Source organism: Raphanus sativus, chromosome 1 (genome assembly GCF_000801105.2).
Source record: "Raphanus sativus cultivar WK10039 chromosome 1, ASM80110v3, whole genome shotgun sequence".
Classification (NCBI taxonomy): domain Eukaryota; kingdom Viridiplantae; phylum Streptophyta; class Magnoliopsida; order Brassicales; family Brassicaceae; genus Raphanus; species Raphanus sativus.
The window spans coordinates 3,713,402-3,738,125 of NC_079511.1; the positions used below are offsets into that span (position 1 = coordinate 3,713,402).

At 38.9% G+C, this 24,724-nt stretch overlaps 7 protein-coding genes across 8 annotated transcripts in view; 3 read left to right on the plus strand and 4 right to left on the minus strand.

Annotated features, from left to right (window-relative positions):
- Positions 1–90: 90 nt before the first annotated feature.
- On the plus strand, positions 91–1,435 carry LOC130509498 (uncharacterized). The gene is made up of 4 exons (XM_057005618.1): positions 91–303; positions 404–603; positions 676–1,085; positions 1,171–1,435. The coding sequence occupies exons 1-4, from the start codon at positions 138–140 to the stop codon at positions 1,208–1,210; spliced, it is 816 nt and encodes a 271-aa protein (XP_056861598.1). The 5' UTR covers positions 91–137; the 3' UTR covers positions 1,211–1,435.
- An 81-nt stretch (positions 1,436–1,516) lies between these two features.
- Positions 1,517–3,625, minus strand: LOC130509480 (glycerol-3-phosphate acyltransferase 1). The gene is made up of 2 exons (XM_057005557.1): positions 2,640–3,625; positions 1,517–2,561 (listed from the first exon to the last, which is right to left on the minus strand). The coding sequence occupies exons 1-2, from the start codon at positions 3,501–3,503 to the stop codon at positions 1,692–1,694; spliced, it is 1,734 nt and encodes a 577-aa protein (XP_056861537.1). The 5' UTR covers positions 3,504–3,625; the 3' UTR covers positions 1,517–1,691.
- A 5,932-nt stretch (positions 3,626–9,557) lies between these two features.
- On the plus strand, positions 9,558–10,763 carry LOC130509492 (peroxisomal and mitochondrial division factor 2-like). The gene has a single exon (XM_057005608.1). It carries the CDS (start codon positions 9,695–9,697, stop codon positions 10,658–10,660), a length of 966 nt encoding a protein of 321 aa, XP_056861588.1. The 5' UTR covers positions 9,558–9,694; the 3' UTR covers positions 10,661–10,763.
- Positions 10,754–11,445, minus strand: LOC108844053 (uncharacterized). The gene is made up of 2 exons (XM_018617255.2): positions 11,147–11,445; positions 10,754–11,053 (listed from the first exon to the last, which is right to left on the minus strand). Exons 1-2 carry the CDS (start codon positions 11,402–11,404, stop codon positions 10,961–10,963), a joined length of 351 nt encoding a protein of 116 aa, XP_018472757.1. The 5' UTR covers positions 11,405–11,445; the 3' UTR covers positions 10,754–10,960.
- A 650-nt stretch (positions 11,446–12,095) lies between these two features.
- LOC108843913 (rRNA (cytosine-C(5))-methyltransferase NOP2C) lies at positions 12,096–15,888 on the plus strand. The gene is made up of 12 exons (XM_018617075.2): positions 12,096–12,294; positions 12,621–12,897; positions 12,990–13,137; positions 13,319–13,456; positions 13,565–13,627; positions 13,781–13,902; positions 14,095–14,323; positions 14,527–14,738; positions 15,045–15,145; positions 15,274–15,355; positions 15,460–15,521; positions 15,619–15,888. Exons 1-12 carry the CDS (start codon positions 12,167–12,169, stop codon positions 15,728–15,730), a joined length of 1,674 nt encoding a protein of 557 aa, XP_018472577.2. The 5' UTR covers positions 12,096–12,166; the 3' UTR covers positions 15,731–15,888.
- Positions 15,752–17,423, minus strand: LOC130509484 (4-hydroxyphenylpyruvate dioxygenase-like). The gene is made up of 2 exons (XM_057005571.1): positions 16,155–17,423; positions 15,752–16,073 (listed from the first exon to the last, which is right to left on the minus strand). Exons 1-2 carry the CDS (start codon positions 17,327–17,329, stop codon positions 15,899–15,901), a joined length of 1,350 nt encoding a protein of 449 aa, XP_056861551.1. The 5' UTR covers positions 17,330–17,423; the 3' UTR covers positions 15,752–15,898.
- Positions 17,424–17,827: 404 nt separating this feature from the next.
- The window catches only part of LOC108843877 (anaphase-promoting complex subunit 5), a 7,439-nt gene continuing 542 nt past the window's right edge, over positions 17,828–24,724 (minus strand). Inside the window, exons 2-20 of one of the 2 annotated variants that reach the window (XM_057005529.1) lie at positions 24,563–24,722; positions 24,354–24,475; positions 23,758–23,992; positions 23,205–23,382; positions 23,035–23,113; positions 22,843–22,928; positions 22,525–22,654; positions 22,001–22,033; positions 21,301–21,549; positions 21,068–21,145; positions 20,722–20,984; positions 20,288–20,347; positions 20,087–20,154; positions 19,730–19,835; positions 19,239–19,380; positions 19,042–19,140; positions 18,564–18,828; positions 18,390–18,448; positions 17,828–18,170 (exon numbers count right to left, since the gene is read on the minus strand). In XM_057005529.1, the coding sequence (XP_056861509.1) occupies positions 18,018–18,170; positions 18,390–18,448; positions 18,564–18,828; positions 19,042–19,140; positions 19,239–19,380; positions 19,730–19,835; positions 20,087–20,154; positions 20,288–20,347; positions 20,722–20,984; positions 21,068–21,145; positions 21,301–21,549; positions 22,001–22,033; positions 22,525–22,654; positions 22,843–22,928; positions 23,035–23,113; positions 23,205–23,382; positions 23,758–23,992; positions 24,354–24,475; positions 24,563–24,722 (2,565 nt within the window). In that variant the 3' untranslated portion in view covers positions 17,828–18,017. Of the gene's footprint in view, positions 18,171–18,389; positions 18,458–18,563; positions 18,829–19,041; positions 19,141–19,238; positions 19,381–19,729; positions 19,836–20,086; positions 20,155–20,287; positions 20,348–20,721; positions 20,985–21,067; positions 21,146–21,300; positions 21,550–22,000; positions 22,034–22,524; positions 22,655–22,842; positions 22,929–23,034; positions 23,114–23,204; positions 23,383–23,757; positions 23,993–24,353; positions 24,476–24,562; positions 24,723–24,724 lie in introns of both variants that reach the window. The other variant, XM_018617041.2, reaches the window with a different exon arrangement.

The following is a 24,724-nucleotide window of genomic DNA, read 5'->3' on the forward strand; positions in this document are numbered from 1 at the left end:
CTTTTTTTTTTGAAACTCCGGTTTAGTGTAACCAATTGTTAATTCCGGTTATGTAGAAATAACCGGTTCTCATCTCTACCTTTGTGTTCTTCTCTCTCTTATCCACCCACGCGCTTTGTGTAATAAGAAGACCAAAGATGGTGACGACGGCGACGTGCGTCGTCGGAGCTCCGTTGGTAGTTACTCGAGACTCTAGACGGATTCCGAAGACCTTAAAGTGCTTCGCTTCCACCGCCGATTCCGAGCTTCTCCGTTCCCAGCTCGATCGTCTTCACGCGGAGGCAGAGTCCACTCGTGCTAAAGGTCTCACCTTTATTTTGCTATTCTTCCCTCTTAATTGGAATTGAGTTAGTTAGTGTCTTTGTTTGTTTGATTTTTTTTTTTGTCTTTGTTTTTTTGCCAGCAAATAGTAACAGGTTGAGACTTTTGAGATTATCCGAAGCTGCAGAGAATCTAAGGAGACAAGCATCTGTAAGCGTTCAGACCGGGAAAGAGAACGATGCAAGAGAGTTGCTTCTCCAGAAGAAGAAAGTCATGCAAGCTTTGGACAAGGCCAAATCTCGTATCGAGTTGCTCGATACCCTTTCTTCCAAACTTAACGAGGCACAGTTTTAAATTAATTGTGTTTAACTGTCTGTGAAACATGTGTTGAGACAAGCCTTGGTTTGGTTTCAGGCAATATCTGTCAAGGAAACACAGCTGATTGGGAACATATCTTTAGATCTCCAAGTAGATACTGACAACAATAATACTTCAGATGGAGGAGTTCACATTGTATCTCCAAAGCCTGAGTCTACTCAAGAGAATGACACAAACGACTTGGATCCTCAGGAAAGTCAACTTACTGAAAACAACTTTGAGGAACAACACCAAGAAGAGGCTTTAACTGGCAGCATCTTCAGAGAAGTGTCTTCTTATGACTCTTTCCTGAAAAATCTAGACCAGAAACTTGGCAGAATCGAGGATGAACTTGTCAACGTTGTGAATGTTGCGTCGTTGGTGCTTAGTCATGAAGATAAACCCAATAATTTAAAGGTTCAGCAAACATCGGAAGTTCTTGAAGAGATTCGTTCTGTCAGGGAAAGGTAATGCACTCAACACATCTCTTAAGTTTAACTCCTAATCACCTGATGTAGTAGCTACATGAAATTTATTGATTTGCTTGTGTAGGATTGCAAATATCATTTCCAAAGAAGCAAACATCAGTTAGTGCCTCAAGCTCCTTTGGTATGAACAGTTTTAAGCATCTCTATACTCCATTCAGGTCTATGGCTCTTCTTGATGTGATGTGATGTGATGTGATGTGATATGCTGTGAATATTAAATTTCTTGTTAAGTTGGGTACAAACTTAGGTGTTAGGACCGAGCATGAACATTCATGACATATCTTCCTTGCTGAAAGAATTTAATATATGAATTAACAACAGATACCAAACTATGCTTTGATTTACAGATGTTTTAGTAACAAAATCGGTGGCATTTAAAGTGACAGGTTTGTGGGTCTGGACTAAACAAATCAAGAAACAAAGACTATGTATAACCAAACAGTCCCATTACATACCAGTAGTCCTGAGAAAGGAAAAAGATGATGAGAAACTGAAATGATGACAATAGCATTTTAAACATCTAAGTCCTGAAATAGAGACATTTAACTATTAAACAAGCAAAAAAAAAAAGAACTGATTATTTTTTTATGTGACAATGCCTTCATTTCCAGCAAGAACCAAGTACTTATCCTTCCTTGTGAGATTAGTGCACTCAAACCCCAAAACTTTAGCAAGCTCTCCCTGTATGAAATTAGCAACTTCAAAGCTTGACTTACCTCCAGCACAAGTCATCTCTTTTGGCAACTTCTTCAACACCTCAACAGAGTAAGCCGGCCTAGGGTTCATGAGAAAGAAGATAGGGTCTAAACACTTGAGCCCGCTCGCGGTTGTCCCGTAGAACATGCTCACTTTAGCATCCACAGCCACTGGAACAATGTCCTCGGTTAACTCAGCAAACAGAGGACTGAATCTTAGTAGATAAGGCTCTCTACAAGTGGTCCCTTCAGGACATACCACTATGTCACCTTTGCTGAGAAGTCTCTGCATCGCCTCACCATCTCTCTTCCTGTCTCTCTTGAGGCTAACGGTCTTGAGAGGCGCTATGAGCTCGGAGAACTTGCTTAGGCTGTAAGTAACCGCGGTCAAGGGCTTGCCGAGAGACGTGGTGAGAAAAACAGGATCAAGTAGGGTCCTATGGTTGCATACATACAAGACCCCAGTTTTACCTTTCCCCGGACGACCGTTGTACAAGTTGTGAGTCTTGAAAGTGATTCTAACACCGGACATAGCAGCCAAGATGTTGGCTACGTGGTAAGGAAGCAAGACTCCTATCGAGATCCTGAAGACAGCGAGGAAGAATCCAATAGGGAGCCACATGAACATAGTGAGTGTGGCTAACGGTGTAGGCAAGAAAGCTAATCTCCCGTCATGGAATATCAATGGCTTTGGGTATCTTTCTCTAGGAAGAGTGTTGTTCTTGTTCATGACCTCTTCTTCGTTACAAAGATAAGCTTCCTGTGGGGGAAACGTAGAAGAAAACTGAAAGTTAGTATGAAACTTAGAAGTAATGAAAAGCGTAAGAAAGAGAGTTACTTTGCAAATGGAGATGAAGCTGTGATCTTGAAGGCTTGAAGAGCTTCCAATACCAAGTGAAGGCTTCTTGTTGTTGTCGTCAAAGAAGTAGTCTTTGGCTGCTCTATGTTTCACTACAAAACCAGACCCTGAAGCTAAGCCGGTGTAGACTTTCCTCCCCATAACTTCTATCTCTTGCATCTTAGTCCCAATCACATCATCAGCGCTGAGATGCTCTCTTAAAAACCTCTCCACCATCACTTGAGGCAAGCTCGTGAACACGACTTTGGAGTACGTAGTTCGAGCCCACACGTCGTAAACCTGGAGGCTCAAGTTGTCGAGGAAGAACTTGGGTAGAACCGACCTGGAAACGCTCTCCATGTCTTTGACTTTAAGACCAGAGAATGTTATGAATGAGAGGACTTTGAGCTTGGTCTCTTGCGGCAGAGCCCAGAGGAAAGAACAAGAGAGCAAAAGAAAGATCGCTCTGATGATCGAACCTCCTTCGAAGGCTATGAGCATGAAGTAAGGGAAGAACGCGTGGAAGTGTCTGCTCGAAAGCTGTCTTAAAAGAACACCGTCGATGTCACAGACCAAGACTTCATCAGGAGAAACAGAGCATGCTCTGTTTTCATCTAGAGGCTCTTGATACTTTGCAATGCTTGGGAAGAGAGGGTTTGAAGAATCTTGATTTTGTTGTTGTTGGTGGTTATTATTAAGAAGATGAGAAGTGTTGTGTGGAGATTGTGCTTTCGAGAGGTTTAAGAAGTTTTTGAGTTGGAAACCATAGCCTCTTAGCTTTCTTGCAGCTCTGTAACATGAGTTAGCAAGAAGACGGTAAAGAACCCATTCTGCAAGAATCACTAGAAGCTCTGGAAACACCATAGCTATAACTTGCAGAGAGAAGGAAAGAAAGAAAGATGGGAGTTAATGTGTTGAAGAGGACAAAGAGGTTGCAGAGGAGATTTATATACAAGTGTGTGATGATATGATAGGCGAGAGCAGAGGTGGTGTGAAGGTTGACCCTTTTTAATTTAAAAAAGAAAAGTTAATTTTGCTTTTTAAAACTTTTGGTTAACACACACATCTTGCATTAACTGTACGCCACAACGTCTATGAATTAAATTTGCTACGTTCTTTGTATTCGTTTCCAAGAAGTTATGGTTGATGATTCTATTTTTCTACCTGTATTTGGCTATTTGCATACACAAATCTAACGAACTTAACAATACATTATAGTCTTGTTGCAGTCATCACATGATCTCACTGCTATTGCTTTTGCTTTTTATTTCTATATTTAATGTCTATACACGTCGGTTCATCTATACTATTTGTTTCACTGATCACAACGCATAAAATCATAGCAACGTACCACGCAAGATAACCACGTTCGAGTCGTTGACTATAATGATCATTATTAAAAGATCATTAAAACCCTATCACGGTTAGAAATCCAATGAATTAGTTGTTGCCAGTAGCTACTTTTACGACAAATGTCGTGTTATTAGTATCCACATAGTAGTATATACTACTTTGATTAACAAAAAGATATAACGTGGCCTCGATAATTATCCATATAAATATTGACCTAAGTTGATAACAGATCATTTTAACCTAATATCTTCAAAAGACATAACGTAATGTGAACAGGCTTACTTAGAATTAAAAGAAAATTGCATTTCATTTGTTTCCCGAGTTTCAAAGAGTGCACTTTTTTTCTGCAGAGCTTTATAACAACTTATTAGGTTATGCAGTTGGTGACCGGCCCTTCCTTTTTATTACACAAATTCTGCATATTTTTCAAAAAAAATTAGTGTTGTTTTCCTTTTTGTTAATTTCTTTTTTGTTGAAAAGTAAAGTTTGATTTAAGGAAATGATGGGTGGTTCCATATTTGACATTTTTAGAGGCAGGAATAATTAAAAGAAAATGTGAGCCTTCTTACTAAATGGGAGAGCTTATAATTAGTAGTACGACACATCACATGAAATAACGAAAATGAACGGTGATTACTAGCATAGGTTGTGTTGTTTTTCATTATGAAAATGTTGAATGATCTTAATTAGTGGAGCACATTCCAACAAAAGGTTACAATATACTATGCATATATCAAATTTTGTTTGTATATGCAAATCGGAAATGCAAACATCTATTGACTTTCATTGGAAAAACTTCAGACAAAAATGTACGTAACATGTTTTCGGTAAGAGAATTGATTCTAACCAAAAGACATGACATGTACCGATGCACGAATAGTTAAAGGCAGGTCCCTATCGAACACTAAATCTTGAACGACAACTTATGTCACCATACGACCTGCAATTATCCCAACCGTTACCTATGTATGTATAAACACTAGACAGTCTAATTACTTTCAATGGACCAAACTTTCTGAAGATGACATCAATACGATAGTTTAAGTTAGATGAATTATGTATTTAACACATCTCACGCCCGGTGCATTCCGTCGGCAACCATACATATCATTTACGCTTCAATCGTGGTCATCTACTATTCTTTTTTCTTTTTGTAGGACGTCTTTCCATTTAATCCATTCATAAATCTGATTACCAGTCTAGGCCATATACTGATATGATATAGTAGAATGTAACTATGGTAAGTTCATATCTAACAGTAGGTTGACTACACATGCATATATCGGGATAGCCTTTAGAATCTTAATCGATATCTTGCCTAATTCTATATCTATGATACGAATAAAAAATTGTCGACATGTCCATGAATAGAAAGGGGAAAAGTCAAACAATAAATGTAGACATAACAGTAAATGTTGTTGACGGAACATGGAGATGCGTGGAGAAGAAAGAAGTGTGACGAAGAAAGGAAGAGTTGATGCATAAACGTGTTGTGAACATTCAATAAGAAAGAAGGGCCTGGACCATTTGAAAATGTGTTCTCGTGTGAGTTTCTATCTCCCTCTGTTGCTAGCTAGCTTTCTAGTTATACTGACTCTCTCCACTTTTCGTTTGACCTTTTAATCTCTAGGTCTTACTCCTTTACACTTTTTAGGTTTCTTCCTCGTTGGGTTGTTTCTAAATATATCATTAATATTTTTTGAACAGGGTCTATAACTAATTTGAGACGGCTCTGAGTTATTACTACGTAGTAGTAAATATTCTTTTTACGTCAAACACGTAGTAGTGTATATGCCTATATTTTGTTTTTTGCTAAGATGTATATGCCTATATGGTGCGTAATAATAATTATTTTCTATGAAACGATATATTCATGTGAATGAAAAAATATCCACGTAGAATGACAAGGTAATCTTAAACATACGTCATATATGATTTGATTGTAGATATACTGGTTCGTTAAATATACGCATCATTTAAATTTGCTTGTATTTTGGTTCGTTAGTTATACGCATCAGAACCTAAAATCTGTATCGACGTACTGAGGTAGTGACTCAAATGACATAACTGGATGTTGAGGTTTTGAAGTTATCCAAATCATAGAAGTGGATAACATCGTCATTAAAAAAAAAGACTCGTATTCGTGTACGCATACACGTTGTTGAACATTCTAAACATCTAGAAAGTCAACATCGGTCCATTCCTTTTCAATGTGTTATCCTATTTTGGCATTTGCTTTGGACTGTCTCGGCTTTGATTCTTCCTACTTTTGAATATAATATCACCGCTGTTTTTACTTTCATTAACTACATATACTCCAAAATCTATATGGTTTTTTTTTGTCTACTAGTAGCATACTATGCGCCCTGGATTTTGTCACTGAAAAATTGTGTATATAGTAGATCCTGCTCAGTTATAAACCCTAGCTGAGGTTGCATATATATATCCTGCTCAGCGACAATCACGCAAAGTGTCAACGCCAATAAGTATGCAACGAAGTTCTGTACCGGTAATATCGCAGCGTGTAGAGTATGTAAACCAAAAAAAAAAAATCATTCATGTCATCGTCAAGCGTTTCACCCTGAAAAAGTAAAACAAAATTAGGATAAACTAATTTTAAATTCTAATTCAACTTAGAGACCCTTTAACTTATATCCTGGTTTATATCTTAGAATTTATTGATTAGATTCATATCTAACAATAACTTATTAAAGACAAAAGTCATCTGCATCCCTCTTTGCATGTGTCTTCTTTTTTCTACTAAAAGAAATTTTGGTATTTTATAATAATCTAATATTCCCTCTGTTTCATAATACTTAATGTTTTGTTATAGTGCATAAAAATTAAAAAAATAATTTTTAATGCTTTTTTAAATATATAATATTAAAACCAGTTAACCAATGATAAAAATATTGTAAAATCTAATTGGTTAAAAAAATTTCAAAAAAGAAAGTTAAAAGTTACTTTAATATCTCAAAGTTTCAAGTAATTTAAAATAAAATAATTCTTCTAAAACATCATCTATATTGAGATGGATGAAGTATATCCTAGTTACTAATTAGACAATTCGGTTATTTTGAACTGCATGTCCGAAATTCGAAATCTAAAGATTAGAATTTCGTAAAATTCGTTTTTCTTGCGGATATTTATGTGATATCTAGGCAGCTCTTTCTATACCGGGCTTGCTAATGAGCCGATATCGATATATTGTTACCAATTCAAAAAACTGCACTGGTCTTCAATACAGCCAAATGGAACACAGGTGTGGCATGCATGAACCAAAACAAGTAACCAAACAGTTCAAAGAGCTGTTCTCATAAATATAACGTCAGTGCCCGAACGTGTGACCAACTAGCTACTCATTCAAACTGTATATGTTAAAACCAAGCTGGGTGGGCCTAGCTGCAATGGAGGGGTGGCAGTTGACCCAGTGAAATCGTCAGAAAACAAATAATTGTAAGTGCTTTTCTCGAGTAATTGGTAGTTCAAGTGGTAATAACTTCACATTGCACCCATTGGTTTCAGCTTCACGTTCTAGCTAGTCTCTTAAACTCATAATCATGCTACCACTTTAAATTTAATCCCTCAGTTCAGAGAAATGACTTTTGAAAATTTTGCCGCTCAATACAAAGAGAACAAACAGAGTTACCTACTCAAATTAACATAACGCGGCAATATAAGTGAGACTGGTGCAGGTAGGTGACTAACGAGAAAATGCATGTTGACTATATCTTTTAATGGTCCAATTACAATTATCTAATTTCTTTTTATTTTCTTTTTCCCTTTGAAGAAATAAAATTAATACATTGAACAAAGAATCTAATGGAAGAGAAACGTGCATGCAAATGTTGCGGAAAGTATTATTATTGTAGGTGACTAACGAGAAAATGCATGTTGACTATTGGTCCATATTACAATTATCTAATTTCTTTTTCCTTTTGAAGAAATAAAATTAATACACTGAACAAAGAATCTAATGGAAGAGAAACGTGCATGCAGATGTTGCGGAAAGTATTATAATTGGTGAGGTAGTTAACGGCATGCCGATTTCGTTGAATGTTTGCTTAAAGTACGTTACCCAAACCCTTTTTCATTTAATCTTGGTTTTTTTTCTACGTAGTTATCATACATTTTATGCTTTGTGCTTAAACATACAGCTTTCCACAACCACCACACAATTTATAACATTTAACAACCCTTCATACCAAAGATAACAATGCTAGCGTAGATTTTGAATATGTTACCTAACTTTGAACAATCAATTTCTAGCAAGAACATTATGCTAATCATTAGATCATTATTAAGATATATCGGGGTTTAATATTAGTTCGGGTACGTATTTTAAATGAGAAATTAATTGGATATCACTCTTGACTACGACGGCTCTTGTAATTGTTTTTTTTTCTTTTTGTAAAATTCAGGATATTTTACTGAAGGAATCATAACCATAACTATTTTTCAGACATTTCCTGCATAATAGGTGGAATCTGTACTATTGGGTGAGCTCATTAACTAAAATTGTAGATATACCACAGAAAGAAAACGTCAGATGGTGAAATATACAATTTCTTGCAAAATCACATGGCCTCTCTAATAATTCAACATGCCAAACTTTGGTCTAAATTTATGAACAAATTCATCATCTCCAATCAGTTGATCACACACAGCTTATTCTCATAATGTACTGTTTCTACTGATGAAGCAAGCATATATGATGCATCTAGCCTAGATGCAACATAACTACAAAATGCTTTCTAGTTATAATATTTGTAAAAACATATATGATCATCTTTTTGGAGAAGTACGTATACCTATAAGGAGAAGATACATAATGTTCGTAGACAACGCTACAGTTAAAACGCATACCATAACGATCAAACCAGGTGACCTAGTAGTGATATATCCATCTAGCAATTTCAGACAAAAAGACTTTTAACTAGGTATGGTATATCCTGGTTTGATTGGTTGTTTTTTTTTTCTTAAATGTAAATCGTAACGACCCACCTATATTTGCTTAAATGGATTTTCATGTAGCCCATCAACGAACAAACAGGATAAATCATTTGATATCTATACATGGAGACTAAAGCGTAGACCCATTTAAAATCTCCATTATAACTCATGGGCCCTTTGAGTCAAAGCCTGAAGAAGCCCATATGAACACTTTTTTCTGAAAGCATTTGGGTGAATCAAATTGCATTTGACACTTTTTGAGTGCTTTTTCAGGGTTAATCAAATCGCAAATTAATTAATTCTAACAACACAATCCACGATTACAGTTGAAGATTCTTAAATTGAAACAATCAAAAAATTTTCACTTTGAAATAATCATAGAGATTACTGTAATTTTTGGCGGCCTACAATAAAAGAATATCATACACAAAAAGTAAAATGTCGAAAAAGAAGAAGAAAAAGTGGTGCGCATGTGCTTGGAAACTTTATTTTTGTTTACCTTTGTTCGATTCGTCGTTTCTCAGCCGTCCATCCATAACAGATCAGACTTGTTCGGTTATCATTGGTTTGTGGAGGGAGCGCGAAACCCTAATTGCATTGCATCGAATCGCAGAAAGTTTGCTTATCCCTTTTTCACTGGTAATCAAAAAAAGATTGAAACTTTCCTTTTCCCCTTTTCACTATATAATTCCTTTCAACGAAGCCACCTTTAGGGTTTATCACTCGTTTCATCATCCGATCCATTTACGATGGCGGAAGAGAGGAGCTTGAACGGCGACGCGACGACGGTTCAGGAGGACGACAGTTTCCTCGATTCCGACGGCGGAAAGTCGGCGGGAAAGATCGGAGATCTCGAGTCTCGGAATCAGGAGTTAGAGCGGGAGAAGGGCGAGATCAGCAAGAGAATCGAGGCTCTGACGGCGGAGGTCGAGGAGATGAGAGGAGCGGAGGCCAAGGCGAGGCGTAAGATGGGGGAGATGGAGAGAGAGATCGACAAATCGGAGGAGGAGAAGAAGGTTCTGGAGGCTATCGCGGAGAGATCATCGGAGCTCGAGACGGAAAAGGCGAGGCTTCGGGATGAGCTCGTCGCGGCTCAGAGGGAGAGGGAAGAGGCTGAGAGTGAGGCGAAGAAGCTCAGGGACGAGATTGCTCAGAAGAGGGATGGGATTGAGGAGGTGGAGAAGGAGGTTGTTGCGTTGAGGAGTGGGAAGGAGGAGAACGAGAAGAGGATGAAGGAGTTGGAAGGAAAGCTGGGTGCTTTGGAGGCGAAGGAGTTGGAGGAGAGGAACAAGAAGGTGAGAGCGGAGGAAGAGATGAGGGACAGGATTGATAACAAGGAGAAGGAGGTTGATGAGTTGAAGGAGAAGATCAAAGGTTTGGAATCTAATGTTACTGAAGGGAAAGCAGAGTTGGAGAAGTGGAGAACGGAGAAGAAGGTTGTGGAGGATTCGTTGAGAGAGTCTGAGAAGAGAGTGAGGGATATGGAATCGGAGATTGTGGAGCTGGAGAGACAGATGGATGAGTCTGAGAAGATGATCAGTGGGTTGAAGAACATGGTTGAGCAGCCGGTGAATGGCGTGGAGGTTAGTAGTAGGTCTTGGTCTCCGACGACTGCTGCTGTGAGTGGTGGTTATGGTGGAGCTTTGGCTGCTGTTGGGGTTGCAGTTGCGGGAGCAGCTGTTGTCTTCTATGTTTACCGCTCGAAGAAGGCTTAATTCTCTCGGAGGTAGAAGTTGATTTTGTTTGTTTTTGGAGTGTTTCTTACGATACCTATCTTTGTTATATTTGCTTTTGAGAATGTGATTTGATTTCACACAACTTAGGAGTCTTTTCTTTATATTATGTGTTTGCTTACATCTTTCTATACAAATATTCTCAGCAACAATCAAAAGAGATTGAAAAAATAACCAGAGGGTTAAGCCAGAGGAATTGAAAGAAAGGATATATAAAACATAACTTAAAAAACTTGGTGGGATATCTTCTCTGTTTACTTCACATGGAAGGCTGATCTTCATCTAGTTAGATGATGAGGATGCCTTGAGAAGTTCTAGTATTTCACAACAGCTCTTCCACCATGGCGTTGCCGTCTCACCGGCCCCTAGGAGTGGCTGCAATTGTCAAAAGAAACAAGCATAAGATTCTCTATCTCTCCCACCTAATCTAATTTTGTTCCAATATATGTGTGTGTTTTTTATTCCAACCTGATTGTCTGTGGACATGGGTAAGTCACGGTCTGCGGTTGTGGTGGCTGAGGAGTCGGCGCTACCACCGGCAAACTGTGAAACAGCTCCGACGATCTTGGACGAGACTTGACCTTTATTCTCCTCCAAATTGTGCAGCAGAGATTTGGCTCCATCTATGCCTCTTGAGACAACATTGTCCACTGCATCCTTTAAGACATCGGTTTTGGCGACTTCACCGAGAGCAGAGGTGGCCTTTTCCAAAATGGAGCCAGACATTTTGTTTGTTGCTCCTCTGCCTCTGTAGTGTGTTTAACGTTAAGAAGCAGGGGATTATGAGAAAGATGAAGATATATATAATGAGGAGAAGGTTGAGAGAACAAAGCCAATTCTTAGCTGTCCAAATTGGTCGCCGCTGTTGCAACGACCTAAAACCTGACCTGCTATATCTAATCTTTAACACTTAATATAGAATTTTGATTAGTTTTTTTTGTTTGTGTGGAGAAGACGACATCATCTGAAAACGATAACTACTATTAACTATTTATAAGATCACCATTTTCAGATTTAAGGTTTAGGTTTTTAGGCTTGGTTGAGGTTTTGGTATGTAATCTAGACTTCAACCAAAAGCATATTCTGGAGCTTAACCAAACCAAGCATTGGTAAACTGAAAACCAGACTTATTTAATCATCGCTGCATCCACTGTTGGAGTTTGAAGAAAACGATTTTGTAATAACACAACACACTACGTTGAAAGTCTTAACTGAATAAACACAACATATCCTCTCCTCTGTTGTCTTCTCTTACTGATGCACACAACCTTAAGTTTGCATGTTAAAATAGTTGAGTTGGGCTAACAATTGAGTAACGCTTAGTGGGCTTAGTCCAGCAATTGAAGCCCATTCACCATTAAAGCCCGATCCATGCTAAAACCCTCCTTCCTCCCCCCAGTTGCTCTAGCCAGAGAGTCACGACACGACCATCTTTCTCCTCTGCTTCTCTCAGACAAACGGACACACACACTCTCTCAGGCTCAGCAGATGGAGATGAATCATCCTTCGTCGCGTTACAGTTACGAACCAGTGTTGCGATGGGATCCTGAAGTTGAAGACTACTTCAATAAAGCTTACGGACCTGACCACTTTGCTCGAATTTCAAAGGCTCTCACGTACTTTAACCTTTCCTATCAATTCCTCTTTTGATGCAATCATTGATTTGCTTTCCTCTTCGTTATTGTGTGCATACCCATTCGTGTGAGCTTATTAATATATACATTCCCACATATTTGGTGACAATACGGATCATTAGTGTTTTGGGGGTTTCGAGCTGTGTTTTTGGTTTTCTGAGCTCTTTTTCTCTCACATTATGTCTTCTTTATACCATAGTAACTAATTTGACAAAAATGCCTCACTTTTCTTCTTAGTTCTGGCACTAGTTAGTGTTGCTACATTTTGTCCTATTTAACAGTGTTTGTTTGTTCCATTCCATGTTTAGGCGTCCATCTTGCTACTCCTGCATTCGGGTGAACACAGTTAAAACCACAAGCGACGCGGTTATTGAGAAGCTTACGAAGATCTTAAACGACTCCGAGGATGGGTTGAAGCTAGTGCAATCCCCTATCTCCAAGTGTCAGATTCCTGGTTTGGAATACGTTGTTTTCGTCAATGGTTCAGGCCCACATAGAATTGAATATGGCTCTAGCCCTGAAAACCCTCCCAAGGAGGTACTTGTGAGCAGGAAGTGTGCTGAAGCAGTCCTCAGAGGAGCCCAGGTTAGACTCCCTTTTATCTTTCCAGTAAAACAATGAACTGCGGAGGAAAGGAAAGAAGTTATATTTACTCTCTTATGTTTTTTTTGGTGTAGGTCTATGTCCCAGGTGTACTGGCTTGCACTGCTCATGTTGAGAAAGGAGATGCAGTTGCCGTCTGTGTTGCTATGGAACAACCTAATGATGAAGGTGACTGGAGTGTTAATATGACTCGTGGCACCACCCTTCAGGGTCAACCCACAGGCAAGCATCACACTTCTTCCTTCTGCTTTGGTCTTCGCATTATGGTCAAATAATACACTCTGTGGAATGCATTTATACATCAACAAACAAACCTTGAAAAATACTTTATAAGGTCTTTTTTGGGGTCACGTTAAGATATTTTGAGCTTAAACAGTTGACAAGTGCCGTAGTGTTATTGTAGATCCTTTCTACTGTGAACGCAGTGGACTATATATTGGCATGGGAACAGCTATGTTGTCAAGGGCTGGCATGTTTCGTGTTTCTCATGGAGTTGCGGTCGATTTGAACAACAGAGTTTTCAGATTGCCTTCTTTTCATAGTAAAGCTTCTTCATCTTGCCCTAAGTTTGCTATTCTACTTAAGACTCTCAGTATCTTATTTCATCATGGGGGGTATTAATCGCACATTGTTGTTTTGGCTCCTTTAGATGTCCTGGAGGGAGAAATATTTCTTCAAAACTTGCCAAGTATTGTTGCTGCTCATGCTCTTGGTAAGTGAATTATTTTAACTCTACACCATGCTTATACCTTCATCCACACTTGTATATACAGTAGTTTTCATAAATCCATACATAGTAGATAGATATGGATGGGGTTGCAAGTCTGAGGAAATTTTATACTTAACTGTTGTCTTGGCCGCCTAGATCCTCAGAAAGGGGAGAGAATATTAGATATGTGTGCAGCACCGGGAGGGAAGACTACTGCAATAGCTATACTTATGAATGATGAAGGAGAGATAGTGGCAGCAGATAGATCTCATAACAAAGTACATTTTCTTTTTCTTTTTAATTACATATAATAACCTTTTGAATTCCTCACATAATTTATTGAAACAGTCATGATTTCAATTGGTGTTTTTACTCGCTGACCTGTTTACATTGAGGGCTAGGAAAAACACAAAACAAAATTACCTGCTTTTAATTAGTCCGTCTACTGTCTTTTTTTTTTTTTTTAAAAGGTGCTGGATGTCCAGAGATTGTCTGCTGAGATGGGCTTAACTTGCATAACAACATGTAAATTGGATGCGCTAAAATCTGTTTGTCTTCCAAACACGCTCAGTGATTCAACAACATCAAACGGTGACATCAGTGGTTCTGTGACCAGCCATTCTGAATTATTATCAAACGAGGGAATGGTACCTCATGCTTCAAGAAAATCTGAGGCTGAAAACTCGTACGAGAAAAATGGTAATTTGTTTTCTTCGAAATATTAGCCTCTGTGTTCGCTTAGTCATTACTTAAGGATCACGCAGATAACTTAATTGGCATCTGTAGTCCATATTCTCGTGCCTATGGTTGTGTGTATAAATGCAAAGCGCTATATATTAATTCCAGTAGTTTTAAATTTTTAATAAATAAGCTGAATCTTAATTTTATCATCCATATTTCAGCGAGCACTGAACAGCCAAATGGAGGGGATAACATTAGCCAATCTGAAATCAGGAAGAATAAGGGAAGGCTGAAAAATGGACGCGGAAGAACTCAAACCCAAGGTGGAAGGGCTGGCAAGTCACAAGGTTTCCCGCCTAATAGTTTTGATAGAGTCCTTTTAGATGCTCCTTGTTCTGCTCTTGGCTTAAGACCTCGCCTTTTCGCTGGACTGGTAAGGTCAATTCAAAACTTGATCTGTCAGTGTAAACTTCTACTTGTGTCAGCAACTATCCTAGTACTTGTGTCAACATATGGGATAGCCTTAGCTTAATCAATTGTATGTGGCAGATATGTTATTTCCTAGTAATTTGTTGGATATAATATAAATACTGTTATACACTAAGTCCAAAAATATTTATATAAGTGTTAACTGTTTGTAGTAATTCGGAGTAGTCTGTGTTTCTTCCTTCTTCCTTTTTGAAGATTGTTCAAAGTGTGCTGACTTGGGAATGAATTTGCCAACTGCTATTTCTTGTAGGAGACTGTAATATCTTTGAGAAACCATGGAAGGTACCAGCGTAAAATGTTTGACCAGGCTGTTCAATTGGTTCGCGTTGGTGGAGTTCTCGTATACTCAACGTAAGTATGCAATCATAATTTTAAATTCTGAGTTTGCATTATCCAAGTTATGCAGTGACACAGTGTTGAGTAATTGAGAGTTACTATATAATCTTACCTGTTGATGATGTGTGTTTCCATTTTGCTAGATGCACAATTAACCCTAGTGAGAATGAGGCGGTGGTTCGCTATGCTCTAGATAAATACAAATTCCTTTCCTTAGCACCACAGGTTTGTATCTAAAAAACTGTTTTGAGATCTTGGCATATGTTTGCGCTAGGATCTTGTTCTTTGTCCTAAATGTTTCTTACATGTGTGTTGCTGTCTTGTTGCAGCATCCTAGGATTGGAGGCCCTGGTCTAGTTGGTCGATGTGAATTTCCCGACGGATATGTCGAGTAAGTATCTATCTATATACTCACGAGAGTCATCATCTAATTAATATTCAGCAAAGCAGAACTTGAAAAAAAAACCATGTATGACATTGTTATGCAGGGAGTGGTTAAAACCAGGTGAAGATAAAATGGTTCAGAAGTTCGACCCGTCATCTGAGCTCGATACCATCGGTTTCTTTATAGCTAAGTTCAGCGTCGGCCCCAAGGATTAAGATCTCCAGAATACTGATTCCTGATCCAAAGACATTCCACCAAAAGAAGTAGTGGAATGGTATTTGTATTGATCTCGTTTTCTAAAAATGAGAATGATATTTGTAACAAACATACAAAGTTTTACAAATGAATTACAACAATCCCTTTAGTTGGTTCATTCTTCTTCTTCACCCCACAAGCTGTTTAGCTTCAAGAGTCTTCTCATACTCTTCAATAGACTTGAAAAGCTCAGAGAAGTTGCCTTTGCCAAAACCACCACATCCTCCACTCTGGTAAACTTTCCCTTCCTCATCTTTCTTCATGCATCCTATCCTCTGTATTATCTCTATAAATATCGTCGGCCTATTCAAAAAACACAAAAGAGACTCTTAGCTTTCTGATAAAAGAGAGAACACACTTCCAAGTTTTGTCTTGTATTATAACCTGTCACCAAGTGGTTTTGTGAAGATCTGAAGCAACGTCCCTTGATCATCCCTATCCACAAGAATCCCCAACTCCTCACACTCCTTCATCTGTTCGTCACTAAGCACATCTCCCACCCGTTTCTTGAGATTCTTGTAGTAAGTAGGCGGAGGAGAAGGCATGAAGTCGAACCCTCCGACACAGCTCCTCTTCCGCATCTCCCTCAGAGTCCTGAAAATGTCCTCGCTCGTCAGCGCCAGATGCTGTAGCCCCGCGCCTTCGTTGTGCTCCAGATACGTCTGTATCTGACTCTTCCTCTTCGTCCCGTGAACCGGCTCGTTGATCGGCAGAAGCACCGTCTCGTCGTTGTTTGCCAAAACCGCCGAGTTCAACCCGCTCTCGGCCGTTCCCACGTCGTCCGCCGTGAACTCCGCGAACTGGTGGAAGCCGGTGAACGACGCGAGGTAGGTTAACGCTGGAACGAGCTCGGGGACGTTCCCCACGGCGTGGTCGAGACGCGTTATGCCGTAGTCTAGTGGAAACGACGACGTATCTTCGACAGGCTCGAATCGCGGGAGGAAAAGGGATGTAACGGCTTTGTTGTAACTGACGTAACGGAGGACGACGTCTCCGTAGAGTTTAACCTCGGAGATCGTAACGGCGTCGTTTAGGAGGATAGGAGGGGATGAAGGAACAGCGCCGTTGGAGACGCTGATGGAGAAGGCTGACTCTGCGTCTTCGACTTCTACAGCGACTGCTCTCACGCCGAGTCCGTGGGAAGAGAAGAAGGAGCGGTAGGTGGCGTGAACGAAGGAGGGGATGGAGGCTGTTGTTGTGGTGGTCGGTGAAGTTTCGCCGGCGGAGAGAGATGTGGAGTAGGGGGCGGTGAAGAGGAAGCGGAGGTCGCCGGAGGTGAGGAGGTAGGAGGCGTGGACATTGTTCCCGGTGGAGAGATCGGATTTGGCGGAGAATCTCATGCCGAGGCCCCACGAGAAGCGGCGGGAGACGTTGGTGGCATCGCCGCACCAGAACTCGATGTGGTGGAAGCGCTTGACTTTGAACTTGTCGGACTTTGGATTCTTTCTGACGAACTTGGAGAATCCAACGAGCTTAAACTCCGGCGACGCGGAGGTAGCAGCGTTGCCGTCGTCGTCGTGATGCTGGTTCTCTGAAACGGCAGCGTTTTCATGCCCCATGGATGAACTAAACTCTGCTACGGAACTGTGAGTGTGGTGGTTCGTTGAGCTTTGTTCTGTTTTTTTAATATCAGTCTTAAGATTGTCAGATCAGATGTTGACTTTTATTGGATACGGAGACTACACGTGTAAGTTTTGATTTTCATTGAAATGAAAGCGTAACGTGATGGATCTCTCTCCACTTTGCTTGACCTTTAGCTAGCTGATTGGTTCGTTCTCATTGTCTGAAAGTCTGTGGTCACCAAGTTCTGACGTGTAAGACGCATCTAATCTACAAATACCATCTTCACAAATATCGAAATATTACTTTTTTATTTTTTTTGGTCAAAATCTCAATATTACTACGATGATGGAACGTTATCCAAACACACATATGGTGTGTGTATGCTTATGAGGCAACCGTGGAATCTAGTGTTTGGTAATGTGACAGTTACATCTTGACGTATAGTAAGTACATCATTAGGTTCATACCCTAATCCAGCCATTTGATCAACTACGTAAAGAAACAGCGATTATGTTACGTATTACATAAGAAAATTTCTCAAATAAACTCGACGGCTTCTAGAGTTTCCTACATTTTTCAGAGTTATGGAAGGTTGCAACTTACTCTCGATCATGAAGTACAGCTACACATCACTAGAATTAAAAGCTTTGCATAATAAGCATAAGCAAATAAAGTCACGCACTCTCATGCCATGTTTGGTTCCTCGTTTTGAGGATTCTCGAGAGCTGTTATATGCTTCTTAAACATAGTTGCAGCCTCTTCCCTCTCCTCAATCTGTCCCAACTTGTCGTATACCATTGCCATTAAATATAAAGCTTCAGCTGCCAATTCATGGTACTGCACAACAAACACAATGATTAACAAGTGAACACGCGGTAATTCACCATATACTAGAATCCAAAAAAGTTATGTATCGATGAGATAAACCGAAGCTGGATCTAGTTTATCTTAAACCAATAGCAGCATAGCATCTCTTATTCAATATGGCGATAGAACAGAGTTCAGGCTTGTTTCTGAAAGAAAAGGCTACATAGCGTTCTTATTGGCATAAGTTACCTCCAACGCTTGAAGCTCATCTGAAGCTTGCCTTAGTGAATCCAGGACAGTGTCAGAATCTGTGGAAACTGGCGGAATATATTCACAGCCCATTCATATAAAAATTATCATCATGCAACCAAGCAACATGAACTAAACTATATAGTCAAAGCAGTACAAGACAACAAAAGCTACCTGAAAAGCTTGGATTGGACAGATAGCAGTTTGCTTCAAAGATGTATGCTCGAGCACGTAACTCCAAACCTCCATGGCCGAGAATCATAGGGAAAGCCCCATGCAAAAGGTCTAACGCCCGTTTGGCATGATTTGATCCAAGACCAAGCCACAGCTCGGCCAGTGTGAGAGTAGCTGATGCTTTGAGAAGATCCAAATTGAATGACTGGCAAAAAGAGATGCTTGCCAGCGCATACGGAAGACCCAGGACTGCATTTCCTGACTTCTGAGAACCAAAAAAGAGGAATCGAAAGGTAAATGCGGGTCAGAAAACTAATATAGAAGTGAAATAACGATTTTTTTTTTACGTTATGCATGAGAAGAACATAAAACCTAGAAAACAAAATGTCACTACTGGAAGCTGGGAAAAATATTCAATGGAAATATAAGATTCCATCACAGCGATCTAAGCAACTAAGTTTTTGTACCAATGTCATACCTTATGGATCTCTGCAAGCAGAAGAAGAACAGACGCTTTTTCGATTTGCAAACTGAATTTGTGGCACGTGCAGAAGAGGGAGTGTGCCACCTTCGCTGCCTGTAGAGAACGTAGTAACAAAGTAAAATGACGATACACTTACCAAAGCATAGCTCCTGGAAAACAAAACAGATGGTCAACAAGGATTTTGAACAAACCTGGCTATACTGTTTTGCTGCAAGCAACGTCCTAGCTTCACGAAGACTTGCTTCTACTTTCTGCTCCATGTCTACACCCATGGTGGTTGATGCCAAGCCTCCTAGCTCATTGCACATTCGTTGAGCTAGCTTCAGATTTCCGCTAATGGATTTATTTAACAAAGTTAGAATGGCTGACTTAAGAGATAATAAATCCAGTACAAATGAGAGTTTCTGTTCAAATTCTATATCCCAACGAATGTTTACACATTTTCAAAGAGTTTGAATCTATCTACATAACCTTCAAACAGTACACTAAGTGATCACAGAGGGCAGACAAATGAACCAACTTCGCAGGTTATCTGAGGTTGCTTATAGGAGACTGGAAACTTCGGCACAGAATTACTAAGTTGTTAAACACAACCTTTATTTCTCGTAACCATGAAGCTAATCTGGATTCGAGTAAGAGTATAACAAGAGGAGTGGCATATATAGGAGACCGGGAACCTTACCGATGCAAAGCATGTTCATGTAGTAGCTGCAGCTTGAGCAACAATACTTTTGATTTTGACACGGTTAAGAACTTTTCCTCCGCAATCTTAAGAGCAGCAAATGCATCTGGAATAGCATTTGTTTCAGAAAAGAGGCCAACGTAGGGTGAAAAAATGGAGCAAAATCAATAAATTTAATCAGAAAAGTGAGCAAAAGTTCAGATATTTGTACACTGACATGGTATTCATTGTACAGAAACATAATATTCAGTTATAATTTATTGAATGATCATCAAGGTACTTTTGTATATGTTCGTTCAATAATTGAGTGATGGCACATATAACAAGGTGTTCATGACCTTGTGCACAGAATCTAACCTTTGTATCCCTTATATAGAGCCAAATGTTGAATGAGCTTCAAGTATGCTAACTCTGCGTCAGATGAACTATAGGGCAAGAATAGATAAAAATCAAATAAAACAAATGTAAGAGATCGTTTTAGAAAAGAGAAAGAGCTAAAAGGCGAGAGGGAAAGGGGCTGATAGTAGAACAGGAAAGTGATATTTTAATGAAGATTACCTCGAAGAGTCACCGAATAAAGTTGCATACACCAAGGTATTCATCCGAGCCATAGGAGCGCTAACAAAAACAAATAGATTAATAAATTACAGAAACCCCACCGATCAAGTTCCTATGGTTAAAAAAAAAAAAAGTTCCTATGGTTACCTGTTAAAAGGTAAAATTCAACAGTGTATGAGTTATGAGTTTATCAACAGCAAGGTTTTGAACGGTGAGAAATTAAATTTTGACCAACTGAAACCAACACATCTATATGGAAATTGTGTGGAAGAAAACTGCACATAATAAGCTTGCAATAAACGACTTTGCACTAATGGTGGATAATCATTTAAAGAGATGTTGACCAAAAAAAAAAATCATTTAAAGAGATATCCGGCAGAGCTTTCTCAGAAAGTAACAATCATCGTCAAACAGAATGCCAATATCGATTGTACCTGCCATATAACTCCCATGAAGTTGCCCGTAGTAAATAAGAAGCGCCTATTATTTGTGACACAGATCCAGGAATCGAGACCAAATGATCACAGAACTGGAAAAAAGTCGAACTCTTTCTAGAACCAGATTCCTGAGAAAGGACAGGTTGGCCCCATGGTTTTTGCAAGTCTTTGAGCCAAACTGAGCTTAATGTACCATCAATTGTCATTGTAGAGCTTTCAGCAGAAAAGTCGCTAAGTAGGTGTGCACCTAGTCTTATCTCCTGCCATAGATTAATTAAGGACTGTTAGACCTCAATATAAGATATGGACATTTAGCATAACAATTAGTTGGCATATTCAGTACCTTGCAGACACTAACTGGACAAGTTTTGTGACGCATTGAAGCTTTGGGACCAAACGAAAGCAGAGGCCTTTGCACATGCTGTATTACAACAAAATAACTATTCTGATTTAGCGTATTCCGAAGATTAGAAAAACAAAGATATGGATTCTATTTCTTGCAAGTTGACAATCATCAGAGCAGCAGAACAGAAAAAAACAAATAGATACTTTGAATGTAAAAGTTAGTGGACTAACCATCAACTCAAACTTAGCCATCGCAAGATGATTAGAAGCCACTAAGCGTCTTAACTTTAGACTGTCCGCCCTCCTCAAAGACTCTTTCAGAAGAATGTACACCCTTTGTTGTACAGATAATGAAGACGCAGTGCTAGTGACGGGTGAGTAGGACGATCCAAGAACACTGGTGGTACTTGCAATGCCCATTTCTGATAACAAGTTGCTCATTGCTGCTAGCGTATAGGCTAGACAAGTATCATTGCTAACCTGCAGTATGAACAAATGTTTTAAATACCACAAATGAACTAAAGCGTGAGCTACAGTATCTTTAAACAATATAAGCTGTTAATGTTGCTCATGTGATTGCATATTCGACCCAACTGATAACAATGTGATCCTTCAAGCATGTACCGAATACAACAAATTTATATCTGCTAAGACTGCACTACCCCCTCTGGACAACTTAGAAATCAGTACGTAAATATGGGAGTATATTAAAGTCAGTGCAATAAATTTGGAAAACTAAACATAAATGGTGTTAAGAGTCCTAAATCGCTTACAGAACTTAATGATATACGAAAGATTAAAATAGCGCACTATTCAGCTTATAGAAACTTCGATAAAAATACACGTCCTGCAGGAATTTATCAAACGCACCACTTTCTTCAAAATACATTATAAACAGAGCTAACAACATATGAATAAATTGAAAATATACCTGTTGCGATACACGCACAGCTTCAGTCAAAACCTGCGATTAAGGAGAAACCATACTATGAGCAAACTGAACAATCATAAGGCCCAATTTCATGTCTAGTGATATCACTTATAAATATGAAGTTAAGATAGCAAGTCCAATAGTTGCATAATTCACAGTGACGATGTTAAGGTAAGTGTTGCATCTTTATTTACCCAAACCGAGCTCACAAGTGTTTAGACAAATATACTAAGGCTTTTTTTTGTTCAACATACTAAGGCTAAGACACCATAGAAAGAGAAACTTCAACTAAAAGGTTACTAATGGGGGTGGTTATGGTTAACACATTTAAGATACACCATCACAAGTATCTTGAGGTTAACACAATTCAAGATACATCACAAATGGCATCAGTTATTAACTTATTATTAGCCTCACCAACAGCCCAGTAGACTATCCAATGTGCAGCTTGGTCCATCTAGGCAGGTCTAAATGTTAGAACAATTCTTCAGCAATGGAAGCGATAAAGAGAAATCAATGCTCACCTCTAGAGCCAGATTAGGATGCCCAAAGCGGAAATGCATCATTCCCAAACATAACAAAGCAATCTCGTACCTCCCATTCATGCTACAGCCAGCTGAAGGAGGAACTAGGTCAAATCCCTCAGTCCCTGCACTTTTAGACAATGGATCATGGATCAGTTCATGTTTGAAAAACAGTTCCGACTGCCACATACCTAACAGGCAAAAACAACTGGATATTTTACAGGAGTCACACGCAAGCGATAAAAGCCTCTATCATACTTGTTAGTATTATTATCAATTTATATGAAGCAGAGGAAAACAGCTAAGAGTACAGATTACCTGTAATCGAAGTAACGGAGGAGATTATCCAGAGCAGCAAAATAGTCATCGCTGTGAAGTTTATTCAAGTAACGCAAAAAGTGAACCTGCATCGTAAATAACATGTAAAAATATCAAAGGAATCAAAGAGTGAATAACTTCTGAATCCACTACCACTACAAAGGAAAATATTTTAAAAAAGCAAGACATTACACGATGCAACTCAGGGGCTAAATTCTGAAGCTTCTGAAGGAAACTTTCAATCGAACTTGAAGACAATGAACTTCCATGGCTGACATCATATGATAAGGAGATGAAAGTTAAAAATACTAGCAATACTTTTGAAATAAATACATTAAATACTAACGAAATAGAGACTTTACGTTTCAATTGCATCTGCCTGCTCCATTAAAAAGCCTTGTATCTGATAATTTGTCCGAAGGAATAATGACTCATCAACCAGATTATCATCAGCTGTACTTGAGGAAGCACGAGTAATTGGAGTAGCCTCTATTTTCTTCGTGCTGGCTCTTGATTTTTCCTTCCTAGTAACTAACAGACCTGCATGTTTCATTTGTTCTGCGCATTACATACGAATGAAAACCCCAAAATTATTTTAGAGTATATTGTTTCTACTTTAAGGAAGGGAATAATCTTCAGAAGCCCAATTTTAAACAAAAATGAAAATCTATAAGGTATCATACAAACACTCCACAAGCCGAGAATAATATGATACAGGTTAAACTTTGATCCTGCAATTGATGGTGATCATCAGCAAAAACATGTTAACAAAAGGAAACGCGGAAAGCGACATTTAAATTACAGCCTGGTCACAAATCTAAAACTGTATTTCCTCAATATTTTCAAGCACCTGAGATTCCGAGAAACTCTAAGTTTACTTTGAGCACAAATGAGTGAATCATAAGGGATATATACCTTCTGTCACTTTGAAAAGTGCTTCCGGCGTATGAAGGTGAAAAGGGATACTTCCACTAGCATTTTTCTGTAGCTTTATTTCTTCGGTTGCTTTATCCATTATATATTTCTCCATATCCATCTGATCATGTTGTATTAACGACTCCAGATTATCATTAGATGCATCATACTGAGCAGAGCTTGAATGGGCTTCTCTGCAGTAGACTTCAATGCTGGTAAAGAGATGACAAACTCCCTGCACAGGATTCACATATAAATGGAATAGACGTCTCTTTCAGATATTTACTTTGTGTTTCAGTTGCATAAAAACAGTAGATGAAATCAGGAGTTTTGCTTATATTCATTCGGAATGTCACAGCTAGAACTTACACTTCAATTAGGTCTATCAGAGTTCTGCCATTAGATCCACAAATTGAAATACTTTTTTAATTAGGTATACATTTCAAATCTAGGGTAGACAAGTACTGATAAATTTATCATGCTTCCTTTATAATAAAGTAGATTTAACATTTAAAAATTCGATTTATTCACCGAAAACCTCAAACTACCAAACACTTCCTTTACGCTCTTAGGATGAATAGAAGTAGCAACAATACCTCAAACGATAAAAGGTTAAATGCCAAAATGCAACGACGAACGAACATTCCCAAGATGCTATTCGGATCCAAAATAATCTGATCATCTTGGGCAGCTACTGAATCAAGGCTCCCAAGTATTCCTACATACAAAAGATTTGATAGCTAACAATAAGACTTCAAACATGACGAAAACAGGGGACACCTTAAAGGGAAACGAGGCAGCTAACCTCGCATGTCATTGAAGAAGTTCAATAGGTCATCAGGTGAAGTCAGAGAGGAAAATCTATTAGTTAAATGGTCAGTTAGCCACGCATCCATGTCTTCCCCTACTTCTCTCAGTTGGTTGATGAGATCTTCCAGCTTCGGCTCAAATATATCATCGCAAGACT